Source organism: Mobula hypostoma, chromosome 29 (genome assembly GCF_963921235.1).
Source record: "Mobula hypostoma chromosome 29, sMobHyp1.1, whole genome shotgun sequence".
NCBI classification, from domain to species: Eukaryota; Metazoa; Chordata; class Chondrichthyes; order Myliobatiformes; family Myliobatidae; genus Mobula; species Mobula hypostoma.
The window spans coordinates 29,570,404-29,596,515 of NC_086125.1; the positions used below are offsets into that span (position 1 = coordinate 29,570,404).

Sequence of the window (26,112 nt, forward strand, 5' to 3'; positions counted from 1 at the left end):
TTTGGAATGTGGGAGGAAACCCATGTGGTCAGCAGAAAACAAAGTACTTTCAGTCAATGACAGGAAATGAACCCCAGTAACAGATGCTGTAAAGTGTTATGCTAACTGCTGTACTACCATTACTTTGATCAGCTAGGGGTTACCATAACCAAACACCCACTGTTCATGTTAGTAGTCTCCATGTCAAGCCATCATAAATTAACATGGGCAACTATGGTTTGTCTGACATAAAATGTACATGTGTTGAGATACCCCAACAAGAAATATCTATAGACACTCAGTGTTGTTCCGACATTGAAGTTTTACCAGCTAAAATGCTAAAACTTCTTACCCAATGGAGCTTTAGGAGTACCTTCGCCACATTATCTGCAGTGCAAGGAAGTAGCTAACTACTACATTCACGGACAGTTAGAGATAAAGAATGATTAGTGGTCTTGCCAACCACATCTACATCTAGAAAAACATAAACCTGCCTTTCCACGTCCAACATGGAATCAAACTGGCTCAATAAGAGCTCCCTTCATTGTGATTCTAGACCAGAATGATTTACACTTTCAGAAATAGTTCTCTTCCCTTATTTATTTTAAAAATTTTATTTAGAGATACAGTGCAGAACAGGCCCTTCCAGCCCAATAAGCTGTACTGCCCAGCAACCTCCCTGTTTTACACTAATCTAATCATGGGACAATGTACAATGACCAATTAACCTACTAACCAGCAGGTCTCAAGACTGTGGGAGGAAACCAGTAGAAACCCAAACGATCACAGGGGAAACATACATATTCCTTACAGAAGTTGCTGGAATTAACTCCAACACCCGAAGCTGCAAGTGTCATACTAACCGCTATGCTACCAGGCACCTGCCATTATTATATGGAAATTTATAACTAAGAGCTTTGGGATGGGGAAGGGATAAATAAGAGGAGCAATTAATGCAATTTCCTCTTGCCCCATCCACTGCATTATAAACCAATGATTTAGAAAACGATGGCCACAGTTTCCTACAATTAGGTCCAGCAGTCTGTGGCAATCTAGGTTTGTTACCATGGGACAACAGTTTGTTCCTTTGATTGGAATTAGTCTCAGTTTTTATGTGCAATCGAAAATCTATTAACAGTTAAGTGACACCTCCCCCATGTTATAAACATGTAAGAGGAAGCAATGCAATTTATAACTTGTGTTCAAGGGCAACCAGGTGTACATATTTAATATAAGTGAAGGCACAAATTAAGAGGCATATAATGGGTAGTTTAAAGCAGTTGCCTGGTATAGCATGGAGAGAATGAAAATTCATATTCTCTGGTGATTTCATTTGTGATCAAACTCTTGACATCCTGTACAAAAAATGAGGAGATCTGATAGTTTAAAAGATTCAGAATTGAAGTAAATTTCAAGGCATTACAAAAGCATTTTTAACAACCTGGTATGGTTCCAGAGGACTGTAATGTTGCAAATATAGTTCTGCCGTTTAAGAAAGGAGGGAGGCAGCAAAAGAAAATTACAGACCTATTAGTCTGACATCAGTAGTTCCAAAGTTATTGGAGTCGATCCTCAAGGACGAGGTTATGAAATACCTCAAGGTGCATGACAAGATAGGCCCAAGCCAGTATGGTTTCATGAAGGGAAGATCCTGCCTCACCAACCTATTGGAATTTTTTGAGATAATCTCAAATAAGATTGACAAGGGAGAGGCTGTGGATGTTGTGTATTTGGATTTTCAAAAGGCCTTTGATAAGGTGCCACATAAGAGGCTGCTTAATAAGATGCGAGCCTATGGAATTACAGGAAAGATATTGGAATGGGTGGAGCATTGGCTGATAGGCAGAAAGCAAAGGGTGGGAATAAAGGGATCCTATTCTGATTGGTTGTCGGTTACTACTGGTGTTCCGCAGGGGTCGGTGTTGGGGCCACTTCTTTTTACAATGTATATCAATGATTTAGATTATGGATTAAATGGTTTTGTGGCTAAGTTTCTGGATGACACCAAGATAGGTGGAGGAGCAGGAAGTGTTGAAGAAACGGTCAGTTTAGGAGAGTGGGCAAAGAAATGGCAGATGAGATACAATGTTGAGAAATGTACGGTTGTACATTTTGGAAGAAGAAATAATTAGGCAGATTATTACTTAGATGGGGAGAAAATTCAAAAATCGGAAGTGCAAAGGGACTTGGGGGTCCTCGTGCAGGATACCCTAAAGGTTAACCACCAGGTTGGATCGGCAGTAAGGAAAGCGAATGCTATGTTGGCATTCATTTCAAGAGGAATAGTGTATAAGAGTAAGGAGGTGTTGATGAGGCTCTATGGGGCACTGGTGAGACCTCATTTGGAATACTGTGTGCAGTTTTGGGCCCCCTATCTTAGAAGGGATGTACTGATGTTGGAGAGAGTTCAGAGATGATTTACGAGGATGATTCCTGGAATGCAGGGGCCAACATATGAGGAGCGTTTGTCAGCTCTAGGACTGTATTCATTAGAGTATAGAAGAATGAAAGGGGATCTCAGGAACATTTCGAATATTGAAAGGGTTGGACAGAGTAGATGTGGAAAGGCTGTTTCCCTTGGTGGGTGAGTCCAAGACAAGAGGCCACAGTCTTGGAATTAGAGGGTGCCCATTTAAAACAGAGATGAGGAGAAATTTTTGAGCCAGAGGGTCGTGGATTTATGGAATTCGTTGCCACATACAGCTGTGGAGGTCCGATCGTTGAGGGTGTTTAAGAAGGAGATTGATAGGTATCTAATTAGTCAGGGTATCAAGGAATATGGGGATAAAGCCAGAAATTGGAACTAGATGGGAGAATAGTTTAGCTCATGGTGGAGTGGTGGAGCAGACTCGATGGGCCGAATGGCCTACTTCTGCTCCTTTGTCTTGTGATCTTGTGAATCTGACAACAAGAATGTGGATGCATTTTTTTAAAAAAATCCAATTAAGTTCCTTCTCATCTACCATCCAAACATTAATTTCTTCCAAATTATTTGCTCAAAAGCAGTAGAATTTAAATGCCTAGAGTAACACGCAAAATACTGAAGGGACTCAACAGGATGGCAACATCTACGGAGGGGAATAAGCAGTGATATTTTGGGTCCATACCTTTCTTCAGGCCTGAAACATTTGTTTATTCCCCTCCATAGATGCTGCCTAACCTGCTTAATTCCATCAGCATTTAGTGTGCATTGCTCTGGATTTCCAGCATCTGCAGAATCTCGTGTTTATGAATTCAAATGCCTACTGCCTGGAATATTTATTTTGAAAGACAGAAGGTTACAGAGAAGAGGGAAACATGATTGGAGCATTCAAAGCTCCAATTAAAGGACCAACACGGCTGTCAGATGGCTGCCATTGTGATGTTTCTGTACAGTAAATATTTAATTTAAATCCAGTGCCAAACAGGGAGTTGATGAGACTTTTGTTTCAAAGTTACAACAGGTTAGGAAGTAAAACAAGCACAATGTAAATATCTTTAATAGTACAATAAACTAAATAAATACCGGAGGAGAGCAGCAATGGATCACCAAGCTCTTTCAAATATGCACATTGCTTCATGGTTCTACAGCAAAATAGTGTTTAGAGAGCTGACAGAAGTCAGTACATGGAATAACCCATCTTACCCAGAGATATGGCTCTACACACAAACAACTGTCAAGATGTTGTTTTTCCATTAGTCACTTTGTTGAACAATTGGGATCATTTCTCTATAGTGAAGGACTGCAGACCCGTGATTGCTTTTCCAAGAATCAGCGCGTGGATATCATGAGTACCTGAGGAAAGAAGCAGTGAAGGAGAAATTGTTAAAGCACAAGAGATTCTGCAGATGTAGGAATGCTTGAGCAACACACAGATGGAGAATTAGACCGGTATGGGGGATCTAGAGGAGTCCAAGGCAGCCTGTTATGAACAGTCAAGTCAACCAAGAGAGACCTTATTTTTGTAAGATTGAGAAGCATATAGTCAACAGACAGTTTCTTTCTTTTGGGATTGAAGTGTCTAACATTAGAGGGCAGAATTTAAGGTGAGAAGTGATAAGTTTAAAGGAGATTTACAGGTCAAGGATTTTTTTTCTTGCACAGAGAATGGTGGCACCCAGGGTACTGGTGGCAGCAAATACAATGCAAGAAGCTCTTAGGCAGGGACATGAATCTGCAGAGAATAGAGAAATATGGACTTGCGTAGGCAGAAGGAATTAGTTTAATTAGACATTTAATTAGTGTGGCACAACATGATGGACTGAAGGGCCTGTTTACTTTATTGTCGCCAAACAATTGATACTAGAGCGTACAATCATCACAGCAATTTGATTCTGCGCTTCGTGCTCCCTGGAGTAAAAATTTATAGTAAATAGTAAAAATTTAAATTATAAATCATAAATAGAAAATAGAAAAGGGAAAGTAAGGTAGTGCAAAAAACCGAGAGGCAGGTCCGGATATTTGGAGGGTACAGCCCAGATCCGGGTCAGGATCCATTCAGCAGTCTTATCACAGTTGGAAAGAAGCTGTTCCCAAATTTGACCGTATGAGTCTTCAAGCTCCTGAGCCTTCTCCCGGAGGGAAGAGGGACGAAAAGTGTGTTGGCTGGGTGGGTCGTGTCTTTGATTATCCTGGCAGCACTGCTCCGACAGCGTGCGGTGTAAAGTGAGTCCAAGGACGGAAGATTGGTTTGTATGATGTGCTGGGCTGTGTTTGCGATCTTCTGCAGCTTCTTCCAGTCTTGGACAGGACAACTTCCATACCAGGTTGTGATGCACCCTAGAAGAATGCTTTCTACGGTGCATCTATAAAAATTAGTGACGGTTTTAGGGGACAGGCCAAATTTCTTTAGCTTTCTCAGGAAGTAAAGGCGCTGGTGGGCCTTCTTGGCAGTGGACTCTGCTTGGTTGGACCAAGTCAGGTCATTTGTGATATTGACCCTGAGGAACTTAAAGCTTTTGACCTGTTCCACTTGTGCACCACCAATGTAAATGGGGTCGTGCGGTCCACTACTCCTTCTGAAGTCAACAACCAATTCCTTCGTCTTGCTGACGTTGAGGGATAGGTTATTGTCTTCGCACCATGCCACCAAACTCATCATTACCCGAGATACGGCCTACAATTGTGGTGTCATCAGCAAACTTATATATTGAGTTCGATGGAAACTTGGCTACACAATCATGGGTGTACAGTGAGTACAGCAGGGGGCTGAGTACTCAGCCTTGTGGGGCACTGGTGTTCAGAGTGATTGTAGAGGAGAGCTTGTCCCCTATTTTTACAGCCTGGGTCCTGTCTGTGAGGAAGTTGAAGATCCAGCTGCAGATCTGAGTGCTAAGGCCCAGGTTCCGGAGCTTAGGAATCAGTTTATTTGAAATGATGGTATTAAAGGCAGAGCTGTAGTCAATGAAAAGGAGCCTTACATATGCATCTCTTTTCTCCAGGTGTTCTAAGGAGGAATGTAGGGCCAGAGAGATGGCATCTGCCATTGACCTGTTGCTCCGGTAGGCGAATTGCAAAGCGTCGAGGTTGACCGATAGGCTGTGGTTGATGTGTTCCATAACCAATCGCTCGAAGCACTTCATAGCAATTGATGTCAGAGCCACAGGTCGATAGTCATTCAAGCATGCCACCTTGCTCTTCTTTGGCACTGGGATTATCGTTGCCTCTTAAAACACGAGAGGATCTTAGACTGAAGCAAGGAGCAGTTGAAGATGTCAGCAAACACTCCAGCTAGCTTGCTTGCACAGGCCCGGAAACCTGCCCTGTTCCTATGCTTTATGGTCTACATTCTATTGAAGGTGACTTACCAATGTCATAACTATTCATAGATCTCAAAAAGAAGCAGAGCAGTTCACAGAAGCTTTGGGAAAAGCAGCTCTATCATCCACAAGTTTAACATGAGATACTCTACGAAAGTGGTGTCAACTGAATCCGGCAACGACAGTACAGATCGAAGTTGAGACTACACACTAGTGAAATGTTCAATGGGTCTATACAGTAAACTTTTGCTACTTATAGAATTGCTCTATGATTAAATCCAATACAGAACGAATCAGATGCTTTGAGAAATGATCATTTTCCACAATGGAGGCAGTTCCGAAGTCTGACAGTCCTCTGAATGATGCTACAAGTGTGGAATTAGCCTCAGTGCAACAGGACGTGCAGGAAACAGTAATGGCAAATTGACAGTACAGAGAAGAAAGGTTAACCGAGATGACTGTTTCCAAGGGTAGTAGCAGGAAAGAGGAATTGTCCGTGTATCAAGAGAAGTGCATTGCATGTAACTGCAAGAAATTGCAAAGTGTTGTGGACACAACTCAGCACATCACAGGAACCTCTATGGACTCTACTGTACTTCTTACTACCTCAGTAAAGCAGCCAGCATAAACAAACACCCCACCCACCCTGGACGCTCTCTTCTCTCCCACTGGGCAGAAGATACATAGAAACATAGAAAACCTACAGCACAATACAGCCCCTTCAGCCCACAAAGCTGTGCCAAATATGTCCTTACCTTAGAATTACCTAGGGTTACCCATAACCCTCTATTTTTCTGAGCTCCATGTACCTGTCCAGGAGTCTCTTAAAAGATTTAAATCTTAAAGATCTTATCGTATCCACCTCCACCACCATCAACGACAGCCCATTCCATGCACTAACCACTCTGTAAAAAACTTACCCCTGACATCTCCTCTGTACCTACTTCCAAGCACCTTAAAACTGCCCTCTCATGCTAGCCATTCCAGCCCTAGGAAAAAGCCTCCGACTATCCACACAATAATCAATGCCTCTCATCATCTTCTACACCTCTAACGGGTCACCTCTCATCCTCTGTCACTCCAAGGAAAAAAGGCCGAGTTCACTCAACCTATTCTCATAAGGCGTGCTCCCCAATCCAGGCAACATCCTTGTAAATCTGCTCTGCACCCTTTCTATGGTTTCCACATCCTTCCTATAGGGAGGCAACTAGAACTGAGCACAGTACACCAAGTGGGGTCAGAGGTCCCAGAACAGATCCCTGAGGCATACCACTGGTGACCGACCTCCATGCAGAAATGACCCGTCTACGGTACGACCACTCTTTGCCTTCTGTGGGCAAGCCAGTTCTGGATCCACAAAGCGTGAGGCTCAAGGACAGCTTCTATCCCACTGTTATTGGACTCTTTGCGTCATAATGTACTTCATTATAACATAGAATAGTACAGCACAGTACAGGCCCTTCGGCCCACAATGTTGTGCCGACCCTCAAACCCCACCTCCCATATAACCCCCCACCTTAAATTCCTCCATATACCTGTCTAGTAGTCTCTTAAACTTCTCTAGTGTATCTGCCTCCACCACTGACTCAGGCAGTGCATTCCACGCACCAGCCACTCTCCGAGTAAAAAACCTTCCTCTAATATCCCCCTTGAACTTCCCACCCCTTACCTTAAAGCCATGTCCTCTTGTATTGAGCAGTGGTGCCCTGGGGAAGAGGCGCTGGCTATCCACTCTATCTATTCCTCTTATTATCTTGTACACCTCTATCATGTCTCATCTCATCCTCCTTCTCTCCAAAGAGTAAAGCCCTAGCTCCCTTAATCTCTGATCATAATGCATACTTTCTAAACCAGGCAGCATCCTGGTAAATCTCCTCTGTACCCTTTCCAATGCTTCCACATCCTTCTTATAGTGAGGTGACCAGAACTGAACACAGTACTCCAAGTGTGGCCTAACCAGAATTTTATAGAGCTGCATCATTACATCGTGACTCTTAAACTCTATCCCTTGACTTATGGAAGCTAACACCCCATAAGCTTTCTTAACTACCCTATCCACCTGTGAGGCAACTTTCAGGGATCTGTGGACATGTACCCCCAGATCCCTCTGCTCCTCCACACTACCAAGTATCCAGCCATTTACTTTGTACTCTGCCTTGGAGTTTGTCCTTCCATAGTGTACCACCTCACACTTCTCCAGGTTGAACTCCATCTGCCACTTCTCAGCCCACTTATGCATCCTATCAATGTCTCTCTGCAATCTTTGACAATCCTCTACACTATCTACAACACCACCAACCTTTGTGTCGTCTGCAAACTTGCCAACCCACCCTTCTACCCCCACATCCAGGTCGCTAGTAAAAATCACGAAAAGTAGAGGTCCCAGAATAGATCCTTGTGGGACACCACTAGTCATAATCCTCCAGTCTGAATGTACTCCCTCCACCACCACCCTCTGCATTCTGCAGGCAAGCCAATTCTGAATCCACCTGGCCAAACTTCCCTGGATCCCATGCCTTCTAACTTTCTGAATAAGCCTACCATGTGGAACCTTGTCAAATGCCTTATCCACATCCACTGCACTACCCTCATCTATATGCCTGGTCACCTCCTAAAAGAACTCTATCAGGCTTGTTAGACACGATCTGCCCTTCACAAAGCCATGCTGACTGTCCCCGATCAGACCATGATTCTCTAAATGCCTATAGATCCTATCTCTAAGAACCTTTTCCAACAGCTTTCCCACCACAGACGTAAGGCTCACTGGTCTATAATTACCCGGACTATCCCTACAACCTTTTTTGAACAAGGGGACAACATTTGCCTCCCTCCAGTCCTCCGGTACCATTCCCGTGGACAACGAGGACATAAAGATTCTAGCCAGAGGCTCTGCAATCTCTTCTCTCACCTCGTGGAGCAGCCTGGGAAATATTCTGTCAGGCCCTGGGGACTTATCTGTCCTAATGTATTTTAACAACTCCAACACCTCCTCTCCCTTAATATCAACATGCTCCAGAACATCAACCTCACTCATATTGTCCTCACCATCATCAAGTTCCCTCTCATTGGTGAATACCGAAGAGAAGTATTCATTGAGGACCTCGCTCACTTCCACAGCCTCCAGGCACATCTTCCCACCTTTATCTCTAATCGGTCCTACCTTCACTCCTGTCATCCTTATGTTCGTCACACAATTGAAGAATGCCTTGGGGTTTTCCTTTATCCTACTCGCCAAGGCCTTCTCATGCCTCCTTCTTGCTCTTCTCAGCCCCTTCTTAAGCTCCTTTCTTGCTTCCCTATATTCCTCAATAGACCCATCTGATCCTTGCTTCCTAAACCTCATGTATGCTGCCTTCTTCCACCTGACTAGATTTTCCACCTCTTACACTTTGTTTACTTGCACTGTATTTTTTGGTATCTTTTACACTTTATCCTACATCGTTTTTGTTTCAACTTATTCTAACTCAATACACTGTGATTTGATTTGTATGAACAGTATGCAAGACAATCTTTTCACTACATGCCAGTACGTGAGACAATAAAAAAACAATTCTAATCAGGGTGAGGAGCACTGGACTGAACACCAGCCACTGGTGGTGTGGTTTATCAGGTCTCATTCTTTAATGCAACAGTAAAAACACAACTGAGTGGTCTGATAGGACAGTTGAGAGAGACACACTGGAGATCTACGCAAACTAGGAGTCCACCATTCCACCCTTCAAGGCTATTAGACAAACTGCATCAATACCATTTCCTTGTAGTTTATTTTCTCTCATGTGCCTGTCTCTTTATTACCCATCTACACTAGGTAAATTTACAATAACCAGTTCACCTCCCAGCATGTCTCTGGGACGTAGCAGGAGACTGGTATACAAGTGTGAACCCCATGTACTCACAGAAGAACAAACTTCACCCAAATAGCACTCCAGATTGGGATCAGCGTAATAAATCGCTGCTCCTGATTAGCCCTTGATCTGTACCCCAGAATCAAATCTTCCACTCACTATATCAGAGCAGCAGTGTTAGGAGAAAACGGGGAGCTTTAATGTGCAAAACATGCCTGGGCTTTGAGGTCCCTCACCTTCATATGTGTTCACTGCCTCCAGATTCATGACATGCCGAATCACATGGTACTCGTCGGAAATGCCATTCCCGCCCAGCATGTCACGAGCTTGCCGGGCAATATCCAGAGCCTTCCCACAGGAATTCCGTTTTAACATTGAGATCATTTCAGGCGTGGCTCTAAGGAGAATAAAAGGAAACAACAGGTCAACAAGTTTCTGGAGGCACTCTGCTCTTGCCCAGTCTGGTGGTGTTTGCAGCTGTAATTTGTACACACTTATCTTCATCCTTTAAACGCCCGAGCTGCACACATGCATGGAGCCCCAGTGTGATCTCAGTTAACATGTCTGCCAGTTTCTTCTGGATAAGCTGGTTACGAGCAAGAGGAACGCCAAACTGAATCCTGTAATGGTACAAGAAAAAAACGTCACAATAAGGAATATCTCATGTTCACTAACCATAAGACATAGGAGCAGAATTAGGCCACTTGGTTCATCGAATCATTACCAACAACTACTGAGAAGTTGCTGCTGATTATTGTTATAGGTGTTTATTTTCCCCGTGTCGCACCAGACAGTCAGCCATTCTTGTCTGGCACGTGGTGTCAGGATTGGTCTCCTTTCGGACTAACCGGGTCACGATATAAACGTTCCTGACTTGACCCTTTTTTTTTTAAAAACGAGACTGAGTGGCTAGCTCGACGCTCAACCTGGCACGGATGGAAAGTGTGCTCGGGGAGCGGCCCGACTTGGATTCGAACTCGGGAACCTTTGCTCTGGAGTCCAGCGCTGATGCCATTGTGCCACCAGCTGGCCGTTATAGGTGGTGGATATTCACCATTATCTAGAAAGATTGCCAAGATTTACACAGATGTTGCCAGAATTCAAGGGCTGGAGTTACAGGGAGAAGCTGAACTTTATTACTTGGAGCGCAAGAAACTCTGGGGTGACCTTAGAGATGTGCATAAAATCATGAGGGGCATAGACAGGGTGCCTGTGCACAAACTTTCTCCCAGGACTGGAAAATCAAGAACTAAAGCGCACAGATTTAAGGAGGACCTGAGAGTCCCAAATGGTGGCGAGGAAGGAGGTGTAGAGGCAGGTGTAGCAGTTTTCCTGCTCAGTATTAGATCCTGGGTGCAACTGCCTTAAAAAAAAACAAAGACAAGACTCTAGCTGTCCAGAGCAGCTTCCAAGCTCTTCTTTTCCAGCACTGCTGCATCTTGCAAATGTAAGGTGGAATGACATCCTGATTCAGGTCACTGCAGTGCTTAATATCACATTCCTTCTCCCCCCATCCCCCAACCCACTTACCTATCCAGTGCATACTGCCGAGCTGTTTCCAGACAGAACTCAGCAGCTCCCAGGGCACCCCAGGCAATTCCATACCGTGCGTTGTTCAAACACCCAAAGGGACCCTGGAAGAGTCAAAGAGAAACAGAAACTTTACAGGATTCATTAGTCAGAGCTCCGATGTACCCCGCAGGAGAGAGATTGAAAAGCCGGCAGAGTGGTCCAACAACTTCTAACGCAATGTCAGCTAAACCAAACAGCCGCTTATTAACTACAGGAGCAAGTCGGAGGTCCATGAGCCAGTCCTCATAAGGGTATTGGAGGTGGTGAGGGTCAGTAACTTTAAATTCCTTGGAATGATCATATCAGAGGATCTGTCCTGGGATCAACACGCAAGTGCCAACACAGAGGATTCACGGCACAGCCTCTACTTTCTTAGAAGTTTGTGTAGGTTCAGCACGCCACATCAAACTTCAGTGGAGAGCATCTCATCATGTCTGGTATGGAAACACCAATGCCCAGAAACGGGAAAGTCTATGAAATGTGTGGGCACAGCCGAGACCATTAGAGAGAAAGCCCATCTCACCATTGAGGGCTTCTACAAGGAGCATGGCCACAAGAAAGCAGCCTTCATCAAAGACCTCCACCATCCAGGCTATTTTCTCTTCTTGCTATTACCATCGGTAAGGATGTACAGGAGCGTTAAGGTTCTACACCACCAGGTTTAGAAACAGTTATTACCCTTCAAACATCAGGCTCCTGAACTGGTGTAGCTAACTTCAACTTTGAACTGATTTCACAATCTACAGACTCCCTTTCAAGGGCTCTACAGCTCGTGTTCTTGGCATTATTTATTTACTAATTTGCACAATTTGTCTTCCATTGCAAATTGGTTGTTTGTCAGTCTTTATGTATAGTTTTTCAGAAAATTCTATTGTATTTCTTTATTTTCCTGTAAATGCCTGGAAGAAAAAGAATATCAAAGTAGTATAATATATTTACTTTGCCTTTGATTCAGTCCAAGGTTCAGTACTAGTAGAATTTTAATAGAAAAAGAGAAATCACAGGTCAAAGGTACACATTCTTGCTCTCCTGAGCAAAGATTTCAGGAACATTCAAACATTTAAAAAGCAAAGAAAAATCAACCTAGTACCTATCACGACTTCGGAGCATGGAACTTCTGACAAAGGCGTACTGAGATTTGGTTAGGGACTAGCTTTGTTTGTCACATGTAAACTGAATCAAAGCATACAGTGAAATAGACCTGCTGAGTTCCTACAGCATTTTGTGTGTTGCTTGAATTTCCAGCGTTTGCAGATTTTCTCTTGTTTGTAACAGTGAAATACATTGTTTACATTAACAACCAAGGATGTTCTTGGGGCAGCCTGTAAGTATACCATGTTTCTGGGACCAGCACAGCATGCCCACAACTTACTGATCTTAACCTTGTGTATTTTGACTGAGTGAGAAAACTGGATCACCCAGAGGAAGCCCATGAAGTCACTGGCAGAATGTACAAACACTTCACAGCAGGGGCAGGAATTAAACTCAGATCGCTGGCGCTATAAAACATTGTGCTAACTGCTAATTTCCTCGTGCTAGCTGCTAATCTACCGCATTACCCCATTAATAAAATGTTACAAAAATAAATAAAGTGCAAGAGAAATAACAAGGTACTGTTCATGGACCATTCAGAATTCTGATAACAGAACGGAAGAAGCTGTTTCTAAAATATTGAATTTGTCTTCAGGCTGCTATACCTCCTTCTCAATGGTAGTAACAAGGCGGCGTGTCCCAGATGGTGAGTCCTTAGTGATGGATGCTTTTAGAGACACTGCCTTGAGAAGATGTCCCTGATGGTGGGAAGAGCTATGCCTGTGATAAAGCTGGCTGAGTGTACATTTCAGGAATTATCTGAGAGAACCCATGTAGTCACAGGAGAACCTGCAAACTCCACAGAGACAGCATCCAAGGTCAAGATCGAGCCTGGCTCCTTGAAGTAGTGGTGCTGACTGCCACTCAGTTACTGAATTTGATCAATATGTGTCGTATGACCCCATTATATTGTTATTCTTATTATTTTCTCTATCCATGACTATGATTGTTCTTAGCAAATGTTTCTACAGAATTGGTTTGCCATTGCCTTCTTCTGAACAGTGTGACCCCAGCCATTATCAATACTCCAAAGATTGTTTGCCTCGAGTTAGTGGTCACATAACCAGGACTTGTGATATGCACGAACTGTCACACAGCTGTCCACTAACTGCTTCATGTGACCCCGATTCTGGGGAGGACAAGGCAGGTGCTACACCTTGCCCAAGGGTGACCTGCAGGCTAGTGGAGAGGAGACGCTTACCCCTCCTTTGGTAGAGACGTTCTCTACCCCGCCACCCTTTACACCACTGAAATTGTACTGTTTTGATCAACTGCAAGATGTCACCCCCAATCACAAGACCTAAAGACACGTTCGTATATTGAGGCTGTGTCTTCTGCTCCTGGTCTCCCCCACTACTGGAAACCTCCTCTCCACATCCACTCTATCTCAGTCTTCCAACATTCAATAGATTTCAAGGAGATCCCCCTCATTCTACTGAACTCCGTTAAGTACAAGCCCAGGGACATCAAACTCTCCTTCAAAGTTAGCCTGTTCACTCCCGAGATCATTCTCATGAATCTTCTCAGGATCCTCCTCAAGCCTATTATTTACGGCAGTGGTTCCCACCCACCGGGCCGCAAAGCATGTGCTAGGAAACGACATGATTTGGCGATATGAAACGATACCAGTCAGCTGCACCTTTCCTCAATCCGTCACGCACTGTTGAACTTGGAATAACCTATCAAATCATACCAAATAACACAAAACCTAAAATAACACCAACACAGTAAAAGCAGGAATGATATGATAAATACACAGCCTATATAAAGTAGAAATAATGTATGTACAGTGTAGTTTCACGTAACAGAATTGGGAAGATTAAGCCAAAACTGATTTGTGGAAAAAAACGGCACGTACACGCATGCGCACACAGGTGCCCGTGCAAGGCTTCGTGGTCATGGTAGTCTCTCCCGGGGTAAACACAAGTGTCCCATATTTGACTGCTACTTTTGTCCCTTATTTGGGAGTGAGAAAGTTGGCAACCCTACTTGAACACCCCCCCGCCCCCCCCCCCATTGGCCAGTCCGTAAGAATATTGTCAATATTAAACCTGTCCGCAGTGCAAAGAAGGTTGGGGATCCCTGATTTACAGGAGCCCTGCTCTTATGAGATAATCACTCACCCGGAGTCCCACTACATTGGGAAGCAGATTTTCAGCAGGAACCTCAACGTCCTCCATCAGAATCATCCCAGTGGACGAGGCCCGCAATGAGAACTTGCCTTCGATCTTTGGCATGGTCAGGCCCTTCATCCCCTTCTCCAGCAGGAAGCCACGTACTTTCCTATCGTCACACTTGGCCCAGACCACACAGATGTCAGCCATGGGGGAGTTAGTAATCCTGGCAGGAGAAACAGGCACAACCTTTCACAAGTGTTTTTCTTTTCCAATCAAGAACACAAGACACAAGAGCAGAATTAGGCCATTAGCCCCAACCGAGTCTGATCACCATGGCTAATTTATTATCCCCCTCAACCCCATGATCCTGTCTTCTCTCTGTCATCTTTGACACCCTTATTAATGAAGAACTTATCAACCTCTGCTTTAAATACACCGATGACTTGACTTCCACTGCTACCTCTGGCAATGAATTCCACAGATTCACCAGTCTGGCCCTCCATTCCCCACCTCTGTTCTAAAGGGATGCCCTTGGATTCTGAGGCTTGCCCTCTGGTCCTAGATTGGTTCACTCTGGGAAACATCCTCTCTCTGTCCACGCTTTTTATGGCTTTCATTATTTGATAAGTTTAAATGAGACCACCCTCTGCTATACACCAGGGAGTATAGGCCCAGAGCCATCAAACACTCCTCATACATTCCAAGAGGACCACAGCCTTTCATGGTTTGGAGGCTTGAGTGCCTCAACGACCCCGAGAGCTACACTGGCTGGAGTCAGGGCTTAATGCTTTGGCTCTTGGTATTGACACCCATGCCAAACAGGTCAAAGGGTAGAGGCCAGACTAAGAGTCGTCCTCTTGTCCTCCTGGTTTAAGGATTCAGCTCAGGACGAAGAACCCCGACTGGTAAAACAAAAATAGTTACAGAAACAGCAATGAGGAATCCATCCATATCTGAGTGTGATGATATTCCTGAGTATCTACCCGGAACTTGCATGACTAATAGTAGTGAAAACCGAGAAGCTACTGCCACAATGAAAGAAACTCTGAACACTGCCAGGGACGGCGGATCTTTATTGCTGCCCTAATTGGCAGAGGCGAAACGAGCAGTTAGTACGCTCTCAGGTCAAGTGAAAACCTTGGACCCCAAGTCGGTCACTCAGATTACCTCACATCTTGACATTCTGTACAAGTTGTGAGCCCTTGCAATTCAGGTAATCAATAGTAAACTTGTACAGCCTCCACCCACCTCTGTATTAGAATGAAGGAAAAGATGCAATCGATATTACACCACATTACCAGGTCTTTGATCCATTTAGTGTGTAGGTGTTACTACTAGTGTTGAACCTCGCCCTGGTTTCCATGCTTGAAGGATCACTTCCGTGGTTTGGTTCTGTTAGACCAAAGCAACCTAACAGTTCCCCTTTGGCTGCAGGGAAGCAAGGACAGAGAAACAAGATGAGCAATTACATTAAGGCAGATTACAGCCAAGCCAGATCCATCACACGTACATTGAAGCATACAGTGAAATGCACTGTTTTGTGTTAACAACCACACAACAACCAAGGATATGCTAGGGGCAGCCTGCAAGTGTCACCACACATTCCAGCACCAACATACCATTCCCACTATGTTCAGAACAAAACAAGCCCCCTTTTCAATCCTCTTACACACAAAGATGTAAAAATGTTTTGTGGGAATGCTGTTTTTCTTTCTTCTTTAAAGTTGATTCAACAGGAGACAGATTCAATTAAAATATTGCGATAGAATTACAACAAAAATTGTGTCAGGACAGACATCCACCACTAAGCAAGCTATTATTTCACAGTTCATTGTAAAGGAACCATGAGCTCATGCACTGGTCGTTAATCAGAGATAGTGACTAACCTAGCTTTGGAAGGTACCGTTGCTTCTGGTCTTCTGTACCATAGGCAGCAATTGGATACATGACAAGGGAGGACTGGACACTCATCACAGAGCGATAACTACTGTCTACCCGTTCGACTTCCCGTGCGATTAGTCCATAGGACACATAGGAGGTCCCTGCACAACCATAGCCTGTAAACAGAACCTACTATTAGACTCCCAATTCCAGTACCTACCCAGTCAGAAAAATCAAACTGCCTTTAAACCAATACCCAAGTGGTTCCCATTCCATTAAATTGCTCTTGAAAAAAAAAAGCAGAAACTGACATTGCATGAATACAAGAAAATCTGCAGAGGCTGTAAGCTGTGAGCAACACACAAGATGCTGGAGGAACTCAACAGGTCAGGCAGCATCTATGGAGGGAAATTAACATTTTTGGCCAAGATGGCAGATGCTAGAATAAGGTGGTGGGGGGAGGGGAAGGAGAAGGAGTACAAACTGGCAAGTGATCAGTGAGACCAAGTGAAGGGGAAGGTGGTTCGTGGGTGGGGATGAAATAAGAAGCTGGGATGGAACAAGTGGAAGAGGTAAAGAGCTGAAGAAGAAATCCAATAGGAGGGGACAATGGACCATGGAAGAAAAGGAAAGGGAAGAGAACCAGAGGGAGGGTTGGCAGGTGAGAGAAGAAAGGGCAAGAGGGGAACCACGATGGGAATGGAAAAAGAAAGAAGATGGGGGGATGGAGACAGAGAGATTATCAGAAGTTTTAAAAAAATCATCGATGATCGTGCCATTAGGTTGGAGGCTACCCAGAGTATGAGGTGTTGCTCCTCCAAATGAGTGCAGCCTCACTGTAGCAGCTGAGGAGGCCAAAGACAGACAAGCCCAAATGGGAATGAGAAGTCAAATTAAAATATGTGGCCAGTGGGAGGCGGATGAAGTGAAATTGCTCGACTGACATTATAGTTTGTTTAGCGGCTCAAGCCTCAAATTCTCTTTAAAGCAACGAGTGGTGAAGGTAAGTTCTGAATGTGTGTTACCTTTAATTGTGGAGCCCAGTACTCCCAGCTCACCCATCTCATGCACAATTTCACGGTGAAACACTGGGAGGAGGATGGAAAAATGTGAATGGTTAGAGATACAGTCATCAAATAAGAAACTTGTTTGAAAGTGGATTGAATATAATTAAGTACAATGATAGATTAACAGCAGACATTTCACGTTAGAGTCACAAAGCACTACAGCACAGAAACAAGTTCCTCAGCTCCCCAACCTGTTTTTCTGCCTTGTCCCATTGAGCTGCACCTGGACCATCGCCTTCCATACCCCTCCCCCATCCATGTACTTACTCAAACTTCTCTTTAATGTTGCATTCAACTCTATATCCACCACTTCTGCTGTTAACTCATTCCACTCTCACCACCTCACGTGAAGACTCCCTTCAAACATTTCACCTTTCATGCTTAATCTCTGGTTCTAGTCTCACCCAATCTCAGTGGAAAAACCTGCATGCGTTAACCCTATCTATACCCCTAATAATTTTGTACACTGGCATCAAATCTCCTTTATTCTCCTGTGCTCCAGGGAATAAAGAACTAACATTTAACCTTTCTCTGTAACTCGGGTCCTCAAGTCCCAGCAACATCCAAAACCAGAGGACATAGGTTAAGGGTGAAGGGGGAAAAGTTTAAAGGGAACATTGGGCTTCTTCACACAGAGTGGTGGGAGTGTGGAATGAGCTGCCAGATGAAGTGGTAAATGCGGGCTCACATAACATTTAAGAAAAGCTTGGACAGGTACATAGATGAGAGGTGTATGGAGGGATATGGTCCCGGTCCAGCTTTGCTTGTTTCAGGTGTGGTCCAGGTCTATATATGGTCCAGGTCTTGTGCAGTCATACGTAGAGATAGGACAGCTCCTCTCTGTTTTGTGTATTAGGCCATTATGCCTATTCTGTCATTTGTGTCTCGGTACTGTCAAGCAATAGATAAGTCTGACTCCAGCTTGGTATGTATGGGGGGTATCTGAATGAATATATCCATTCGTAAGGGGAATTGTGAGTTAGTTGGTGGATCGGGCATGAACAGTGACAGAAAGACTGTTCTTGTTTGAGCAACTAACTGAGTAAGCCCCGGGTGCTTTGAATAAAGAGTGTGTACTTATACAGTCTCTGAGTGACTTTATCCAGGTTCAACTTCCACAATGGCGCGTGTCTAATTGCTCTACTGTAGGATTGCTCATAAACACTTGCACTGTAAACTGGTCCATATCCACACCAAGAGACTTTCACACAAACAGCAGTGAGCTTACACAATGAGTGACACCGACCAAACCAGTCAGCATGGTTTAAGAGCACTCTCCTGTTCCTGTCTACCTAACCAACAAACACTAACTAAATCCCAGCTGCCCAAATGCTCAACTCTGCAACATAGTATCTGATAGCGTACCCCCACCAGGGAACAAATCCCACCAACTTAACCAGAGAACACTCAATAACGTGGTCATTACTCAAAAGAGAAAAAAAACTCCAACTCATTGGGAATGGAGCAGCAGTGCTCTGAATGGAGTCTGACAGCAGCTCATCATACCTTAAACAAGCAAAGCTGGACCGGGTGGGGGGGGTGGGGGGAGAGAACACAAAACAAAAATAATATGGGCACGTACTGCACGCACATAACAAGTCCAGTGTGCCAAAAGCTCTCTTTACTAGCTTGTCTACCTATGACACCACTTTAAAGGAATTATGGATTTGTATTCCCAGATCAGAGCCATGAAAGTTGTTCTGTGCAGTGTGCAGAGTAAAGAGCAATGGGGGGGAGGGGGCAGGGTCAGTCATCTGGACATTTAATCCTCACTCTTGTGAATTAACACCAATTGTGAGAACTTCAACAATGCATACAGTTCCCTTTATCACCCCAACTGACCAAGGATCGAGACTCACAGCTATTTCTGCCAAACATCTGGGCAAGAAATTAACACACCTCCCACTGAATCACATTCTCTACAGTCACTGACCTAAATTCAGCTCCTTTTCTAATAACAACTAGCCTTTAAGTTTGTAACTGACATAGAAGAGTATTGTTTGAATTTTGTGAATTGAATTGGGAGTCAAGAGTATGTTGATGTACCCAAACAAACTGCAATGGACATAGTTCAGCGTCTGTACCTTCATTTCGGTTTGCCATGAGAATCCTGGGCATCAGCTTTGTCTGGCAATATGCACGGAACGAGTCTCGAATCAGGATCTCCTCTTCTGTGAGTTGACCCTCCAGATTTAGGGCATCTCGCCAGTCAAACTGGACACCAGCCGCTGCTGGAGAGAATAGACCGATATTTTAAAAATTCCAGAAATTCCCAACCCAAAATCAACACTAACACCACAGTAAATACTCAGCTCGTAAGCTGTCTTACAGACATGATTAAATTTTCAACAGTGCTGTGCTTTAATCTGTTAACTGACTGCTAAAATAAATTCATTGGGATGATGATAGTCTCAAAACAGATCACATAGAAGACTATTACAGCTCAGGACATCAGATTTCAGAGTTCAATTCCAGTATCAGCTGCAAGTAGTCTGCAGCTTCTCCCCTTGGAATGTGTGGGTTTCCTCCAGGTGCTCTGGTTTCCTCCCACAGTCCAAAGTCATACTAGTTATTAGGTTAACTGGTTATTGCAAACCATTAAGCTAGGGTTAAATTGGGGGTTGCTGGGTAGCATAGATTGAAGGGCCAGAAAGGCCTATTCCACACTATATCTCAATAAACAAACAACGTCCGCACGAGAATATCCACACACAATGCAGTGAGTTTTAATTATGACCTACACTTTGAGGTTTTCGTCTCTTCAAATCTTTCATTTTTCTCTGTGAAAAGAAAGTAAATGCAGGTTATATTTTCCCTTTCACGATGTTAATTTCCTGCAATAAGCTTTCAATTTACATGAAAGTAAAATTCTGCAGATGCCTGAAATCTGAAATAAAATTATCAACCAGCCTCTCCTTCATCGACTGTCTATATTTCTTGCTGCCTCAGTAAAGCGGCCAGCATAATCAAACACCCCACCCACCCTGAATATTTTCTCTTCTCCCCTCTCCCATTGTGAATATTCTCTCTTCTCCCTTTTCCCATTGTGAATATTCTCTCTTCTCCCCTTTCCCATCGAGCAGAGGTGCAAAAGCCTGGAAATACCAGGCTCAAGGACAGCTTCCACCCCACTTGTCAGACTTTAGAATGGACCTCTTGTACTCGTGCCTCATAATCTAACTTGGTTTTTTATGCACATTATTGTTTACCTCTTTTGGTAGCTTTTGCACTTTATTCTACATTGTTATTGTTTTACCCTGTTCTACCTCAATGATCTGTATATACAGTATGCTAGAGAAGCTTTTTATTAAAATTAGCACTCTAATTACTAAAGGACTTCCCCACTGCACCACCCAGAATGAACATTTGGCCTCCTAATAAAGCTTTTCATACCTTGAGATCTCCCCAATTTAATCTAAGAATGGTCAATAGGTCCCAAACTTCTACAGCATAAAAAAAAGCATTAAGTCTGCCTGGATAAGGTGAAAACACAAAGGCCCTGTCTAATTCTCATTTGTTGCAGCTTACAACTGAGAATCCCATTGGCTTCTGAACTAAAGCTACAACCTTCCCTTTCTATTCACAGTTTTCTGTATTGCTGAGATACACAATACTGACTCACTGAAGTCCCTGAACTCAGACATAGAACTAGACCAAGACTTCTATCTCTGAAGTGTGGTGACACCCTCGATCACAGACTTGGAAAAGATCTCAGTGCCAATCTGCATTACTTGCGATCTCTCAAATTTAATATGACCAAGCGAAATCGTGCAGAAGTTGTTGCAGATTTGGAAAGTTCCCAAAAGCTCCAAAGGCCTTGAAGGACAGGATGAAAAAAGAGAAATTAAATTTCAATTCTTAAGACATACCTTACTGATTTAACTTTTTATTTTAAGATTTAAAACTTAGGGAGTCAGTAAAAGTGCAAACCTTTTACTACCATATTCCCAGGTAATACAGTATTGGGAAAACAACAGGAATTCTGCAGATGCTGGAAATTCAAGCAACACACATCAAAGTTGCTGGTGAACGCAGCAGGCCAGGCAGCATCTCTAGGAAGAGGTGCAGTCGACGTTTCAGGCCGAGACCCTTCGTCAGGACTAACTGAAGGAAGAGTGAGTAAGGGATTTGAAAGCTGGAGGGGGAGGGGGAGATGCAAAATGATAGGAGAAGACAGGAGGGGGAGGGATAGAGCCAAGAGCTGGACAGGTGATAGGTAAAAGGGGATACGAGAGGATCATGGGACAGGAGGTCCGGGAAGAAAGACGGGGGGGGTGACCCAGAGGATGGGCAAGAGGTATATTCAGACTCTCCTTTTTCTCCCTCTGTCCCTCTGAATATACCTCTTGCCCATCCTCTGGGTCACCCCCCCCCCGTCTTTCTTCCCGGACCTCCTGTCCCATGATCCTCTCGTATCCCCTTTTGCCAATCACCTGTCCAGCTCTCGGCTCTATCCCTCCCCCTCCTGTCTTCTCCTATCATATTGCATCTCCCCCTCCCCCTCCCACTTTCAAATCCCTTACTCACTCTTCCTTCAGTTAGTCCTGACGAAGGGTTTCGGCCTGAAACGTCGACTGCGCCTCTTCCTATAGATGCTGCCTGGCCTGCTGCGTTCACCAGCAACTTTGATGTGTGTTACAGTATTGGGAAGTTTGTCAGCAGCTACTTGTATTACAAGTTAATCAGGAATATCAAATTCTGCATAAATGAAGCTGTTTTCGGCATCTGTGGGAATTAACTTGGCACAGGCAAATAGTCAAACACCCCATCACCTTGGGATAGTGTAGTGGCGAGCGTAATGATTTACAGCGCCAGCGATCCGAGTCCAATTCCCGCCGTTGTCGATAAGGAATTTGCATGTTTTCCCCCACAACCACACGGGTTTTTCCCCACATTCCAAAGATGTACAGGTGCGGGTTAGGGAGCTGTGGGTGGGTTACGTTGGTGCCAGAAGCACACTGACACTTGTGGGTTGCTCACAGCACATCCTCAGATTGTGTGGGTCTCTCACACAAATGTCACACTTCCACTGCGTTTCGATGTACATGCGATAAATAAAGTAAATCTATTACCAAAGTACTTGTTACCACATACATCGCGGAGATTCATTTTCTTGTGGGCATACTCAATACATCCAATAACTGTAACAGGATCAGTGAAAGACCACACCAACAGGGTGGGCAACAATTGTGCAAATACACAAAAAATAAATAAGCAATAAATATCTTTAAACCATCTTAAAGTATTTTTAAAGCTAATCTTTAAACAAAGTCTGTCTCACTCCCTCTCTGCTGAGATGCTGTACTACTCATTCCCATTTTCCGTAGACTGCTCCTCTTCTGCCATGTCCCTCTGACAGGATGTAGACCTACCACCTCATTCCCTGCCCAACGTGTCTCCTCAGAGCAGCGACAACGAATTCCTGACCTATGATACTAAACGCTGTTCACGTTCTGCACTGGGGCACTGACATTCATGCTGTGCAGTGCAAGTTGTCACCCTGGGGAGCAGTTGGAACTACAAACTGCACTCAGCTAGCTGCACAAGTATTAATACTTGCACACACTCAGCTTTACCCAGCATTCGGGCACCCTTGCTCACTGCCTCCTCCCCTACTTCTTACCAAGTTTGACTACGAGGTCTGCGCGAATATTTACTTCAGTTCCTCTTTCGCATTGAGATTCTTGGTTCTGAAATTTCTGTCAGGTTTTCCAGAATCAGATTCATTATCACTGACATACATTGCAAAATTGGTTGTTTTGTGGTAGCATACAGAGCAATGCATAAAATTACTGTTACAATGAGAAATATAAATAAATAGTGCCAAAAGAGCAAAAATAGTGAGGTAATACAGGTTACAACCTTCCTTTAAAGAGATTCATGGAAGGAAACGATAATAGTTAGCCTTCCATGAGAAAATCTTCCATTTTCGCATTTTCATTATATAGCCTCATCTCTCTTTGTAAGGACACATTTGCCCTCATGACTTTTCCTTATCGCATATTCTCACAGTATCTTAGTTTCTTCTGGAGGGAAGGGACGCCTAACACCTCCTCTGATGGAATCGTATCTCCACCCCAACACACCACCCCAAAATTACAAGTTAACCAACTTAAATTACCATAAATAATACATAACCTACACAATAAAATAAAAACATTAGTGCAAGACAGAGAGAAAAAGAAATACAGTCCTGCATTGTTGAACATGATGGCAGTGTTGTTGAACTAGGTCTTCAAGCTCCTGCACTGCCTGCCTGCTCGATGGTAGCACAGAGAAGAGGGCTGGGGTGGGGTGGGGGGGGGGGCCTAGTTCTGCCTTGTTCCAAGACATCATCTTGTAAACGTTCTCAACAGTGGGCGAGGCTGTACCTACGATGGAACTGACTGAGTCAACCTCTCTGCAGCCTCGTATCCATGTCAGACATCCCACCTCTCCCTGAAGTTCCGGGAGTCTCCCGCATATCGATAGTGGCTCCCTGATGCCCAGAAATTATATGCAATATCCCAGAAATCAATTTTTTTGAGCGGGAGAGCGAGCATCCTGATTGGTCTCTCTTCGTGCTAAGAGCGGTCCCCAACCACCGGGCCACGAGGAAATGATATGAGTCAGCTGCACCTTTCCTCATTCCCTGTCACGCCCACTATTGAACTTGAACGCACGCGAGGTCATTACGCACGCGTCATCCATGTCAGCGCGGAAAGGAGATCAACTCCTCGAGCTTCCAAATGATGACGGGCTGAAAAGTATGTCTGACATAACACCTCTGTCGGCATTCTCGATCAAAGTCAAGGCTAAATATCCTGAGATAGCCACGAAAGCACTGAAAACGTTGCTTCCATTTCCAACACATCTCTGCAATGAATACTAAATTGCAGAATAGACAGGATATAACGAACCCCGTTCGCGTATCGCTGTCTCCCATCACCCCTCGATGGCACCGTCTTGTTGCAGGAAAACAAGCCCAGGGCTCCCACTGATTCAGTGATATTGGTGTGTTGCACTGACTTTATATGTTCATATGGGGAAAATATGTGCTGTGTGTTTAATATCCAAACGTTACTTAAAATGGTATGATGCTATTGACTATCACCTATATTCCAGTCGTGATTAACACCCCCCCACCCCCCGGTCGGCCGGTCCGCAAGAACATTGTCAATATTAAACTGGTCCAAGGTGCAAAAAATGTTGGGGACCCCGGCTAAGTAGACCTATCAATTTTCTGTGGACAGGCTTTACAGTCGACCTCAAAAATAATGACAGTGTTGCTCGCTGCACTGTTTGCAACAGTGACTTTTCTATTGCCCATGGTGGGTTAAAATGTAAAAGACATGTTGAGGTGAGTTTAACAGGTGTCATTCGTTCATTAGTGTAGCTAATGTTATTTAAACTAGCTGGCTAGCTGCTAAGAAGCTACACTATTGATGAGGCCAAACTCCCTGTAGACGATTAAAGTTGTAATAGAATAAACGTGATAATATAATATAAGTACATATTTTAATGTCACATTTTCTGCATATACCCAACTTGGTTTACAGATTAGACAAAATCACTAAACAAAGTATTACATACACCCTTAGAGGTCGGCGGGGGGGGGGTGGAATATGGGGTTGCGGGGGGCGGGGGTGCTACCTCCCTGAAAGGTGGTGATACCTCCCTGAAATGAGTTTTTGCAGGGTGGGATGTCTGCCCTGTGCGTTGGAGATTCCATAGCAGGTGGTGATGCAACCCGCTAGAAAGCGTGCATCTACAGAGCTTTTTGAGAACTTGCTGAATCTCCTTATTCTTCTAAGAAAGCAGGACCAGTGGCGTGCCTTCTTCATAGTTGCATTCCTAAACTGGGCCCAGAAATCTGCCTTTCCTCTCTTGATCGATCTCCCGTCTTCCTGTGCTGAGTTTAATTCGTCCCTATCCTCAGGCCTACCGCGATTCCTGGCAACTTTATAAATCTCATTTTAGGATGACATAGTTTGTAATGCTTTTTAATTTTTCTCCCGTCAGTCGGAAATGGTACATCTTTACTTTTGGAATTTTGCGTCTCAGAGAAATGTTTTTTCGGCAAATTAAGCATTGTTTCTTTAAATGATACGCTTCGCTGTAATACCTTCTGATGCATTTTCCCATTTAAATACAGCTAATTCTCCTCTCTCGCTTTGTTAAGGCTGGAACCTGGAAATTTCTTCTTTTTGACCTAATTCAAATTGGATCCATATTAATCCCTTCCCATGTCCGAGAAAGTTACACAACTGACATTCTTGGCCACGCTAATAATAAGCAACCCCGCACCTCACTATAAATAGATGTCCCCTCACCTCTTAGTGCCTTCGCCGTCCCCTGCGTCCGAAAGGAACTGGCGGCTGTCGGGAGCCTGTTCAGGAGCTTCCGAGTTACTTCGATCAGGGCCATGGCAGATGCTAGCGCTAGCACAGGTCAGGTCTGAGCTGCAGTGATTCCCCGCGGGATCCCTTCACGCCGAATTCCTGAAACGGGACACAGAACCAACAACCCCCGACCCTCCGCCGGAAAGAACACCTGATGATTGCGTAACCAACAGGAAGACACGCCCCCCTGGTCCGTAAAGTGACGTCACAAAGGGGTTGACGGGCAACCTCTGTAGCCGATTGCTGTTGCGAACGTGCGAAGGTAACACCCAGAGCCAATCAGCGCCCTCCTTCTGTACGCTCGTTGTAAGAGGCGGCGGGGTGAAGAACCGCCGCGTTCAATTGGTCTGCGGTGAAAGAGAGGGCTCGCCCACCTTATTAATCTGTATACAGCTCGTTGAGTCGGGGCGTTCTGTGCCCCTCTATGAGGTACAGATGG

At 44.3% G+C, this 26,112-nt stretch overlaps 1 protein-coding gene across 2 annotated transcripts; it reads right to left on the reverse strand.

The window, feature by feature from the left end:
- Positions 1–417: 417 nt before the first annotated feature.
- LOC134339240 (glutaryl-CoA dehydrogenase, mitochondrial-like) lies at positions 418–25,830 on the reverse strand. Of its 2 annotated transcripts, none has more exons than XM_063035581.1 (11): positions 25,605–25,830; positions 20,034–20,072; positions 19,377–19,520; positions 17,251–17,313; positions 16,231–16,401; positions 15,643–15,772; positions 14,351–14,567; positions 11,094–11,197; positions 10,058–10,183; positions 9,800–9,960; positions 418–3,754 (listed from the first exon to the last, which is right to left on the reverse strand). In XM_063035581.1, the coding sequence occupies exons 1-11, from the start codon at positions 25,696–25,698 to the stop codon at positions 3,681–3,683; spliced, it is 1,323 nt and encodes a 440-aa protein (XP_062891651.1). In that variant the 5' UTR covers positions 25,699–25,830; the 3' UTR covers positions 418–3,680. The 2 variants fall into 2 exon arrangements, with proteins under 2 accessions (XP_062891651.1, XP_062891650.1); XM_063035580.1 differs by having other exon boundaries at positions 19,377–19,523.
- Positions 25,831–26,112: the final 282 nt, after the last annotated feature.

What these genes read in the sequence shown, in the direction of transcription:
- LOC134339240 (XM_063035580.1), bottom strand. Translation starts at nt 25,698, where the DNA reads ATGGCCCTGATCGAAGTAACTCGGAAGCTCCTGAACAGGCTCCCGACA. An exon ending in ACTGGGCTCCACAATTAAAG is followed by an intron (nt 16,402 to 17,250) that starts GTAACACACATT and finishes TTCTGTTTACAG; the next exon opens with GCTATGGTTGTGCAGGGACC. An exon ending in CGTTTAAAGGATGAAGATAA is followed by an intron (nt 9,961 to 10,057) that starts GTGTGTACAAAT and finishes TATTCTCCTTAG; the next exon opens with AGCCACGCCTGAAATGATCT.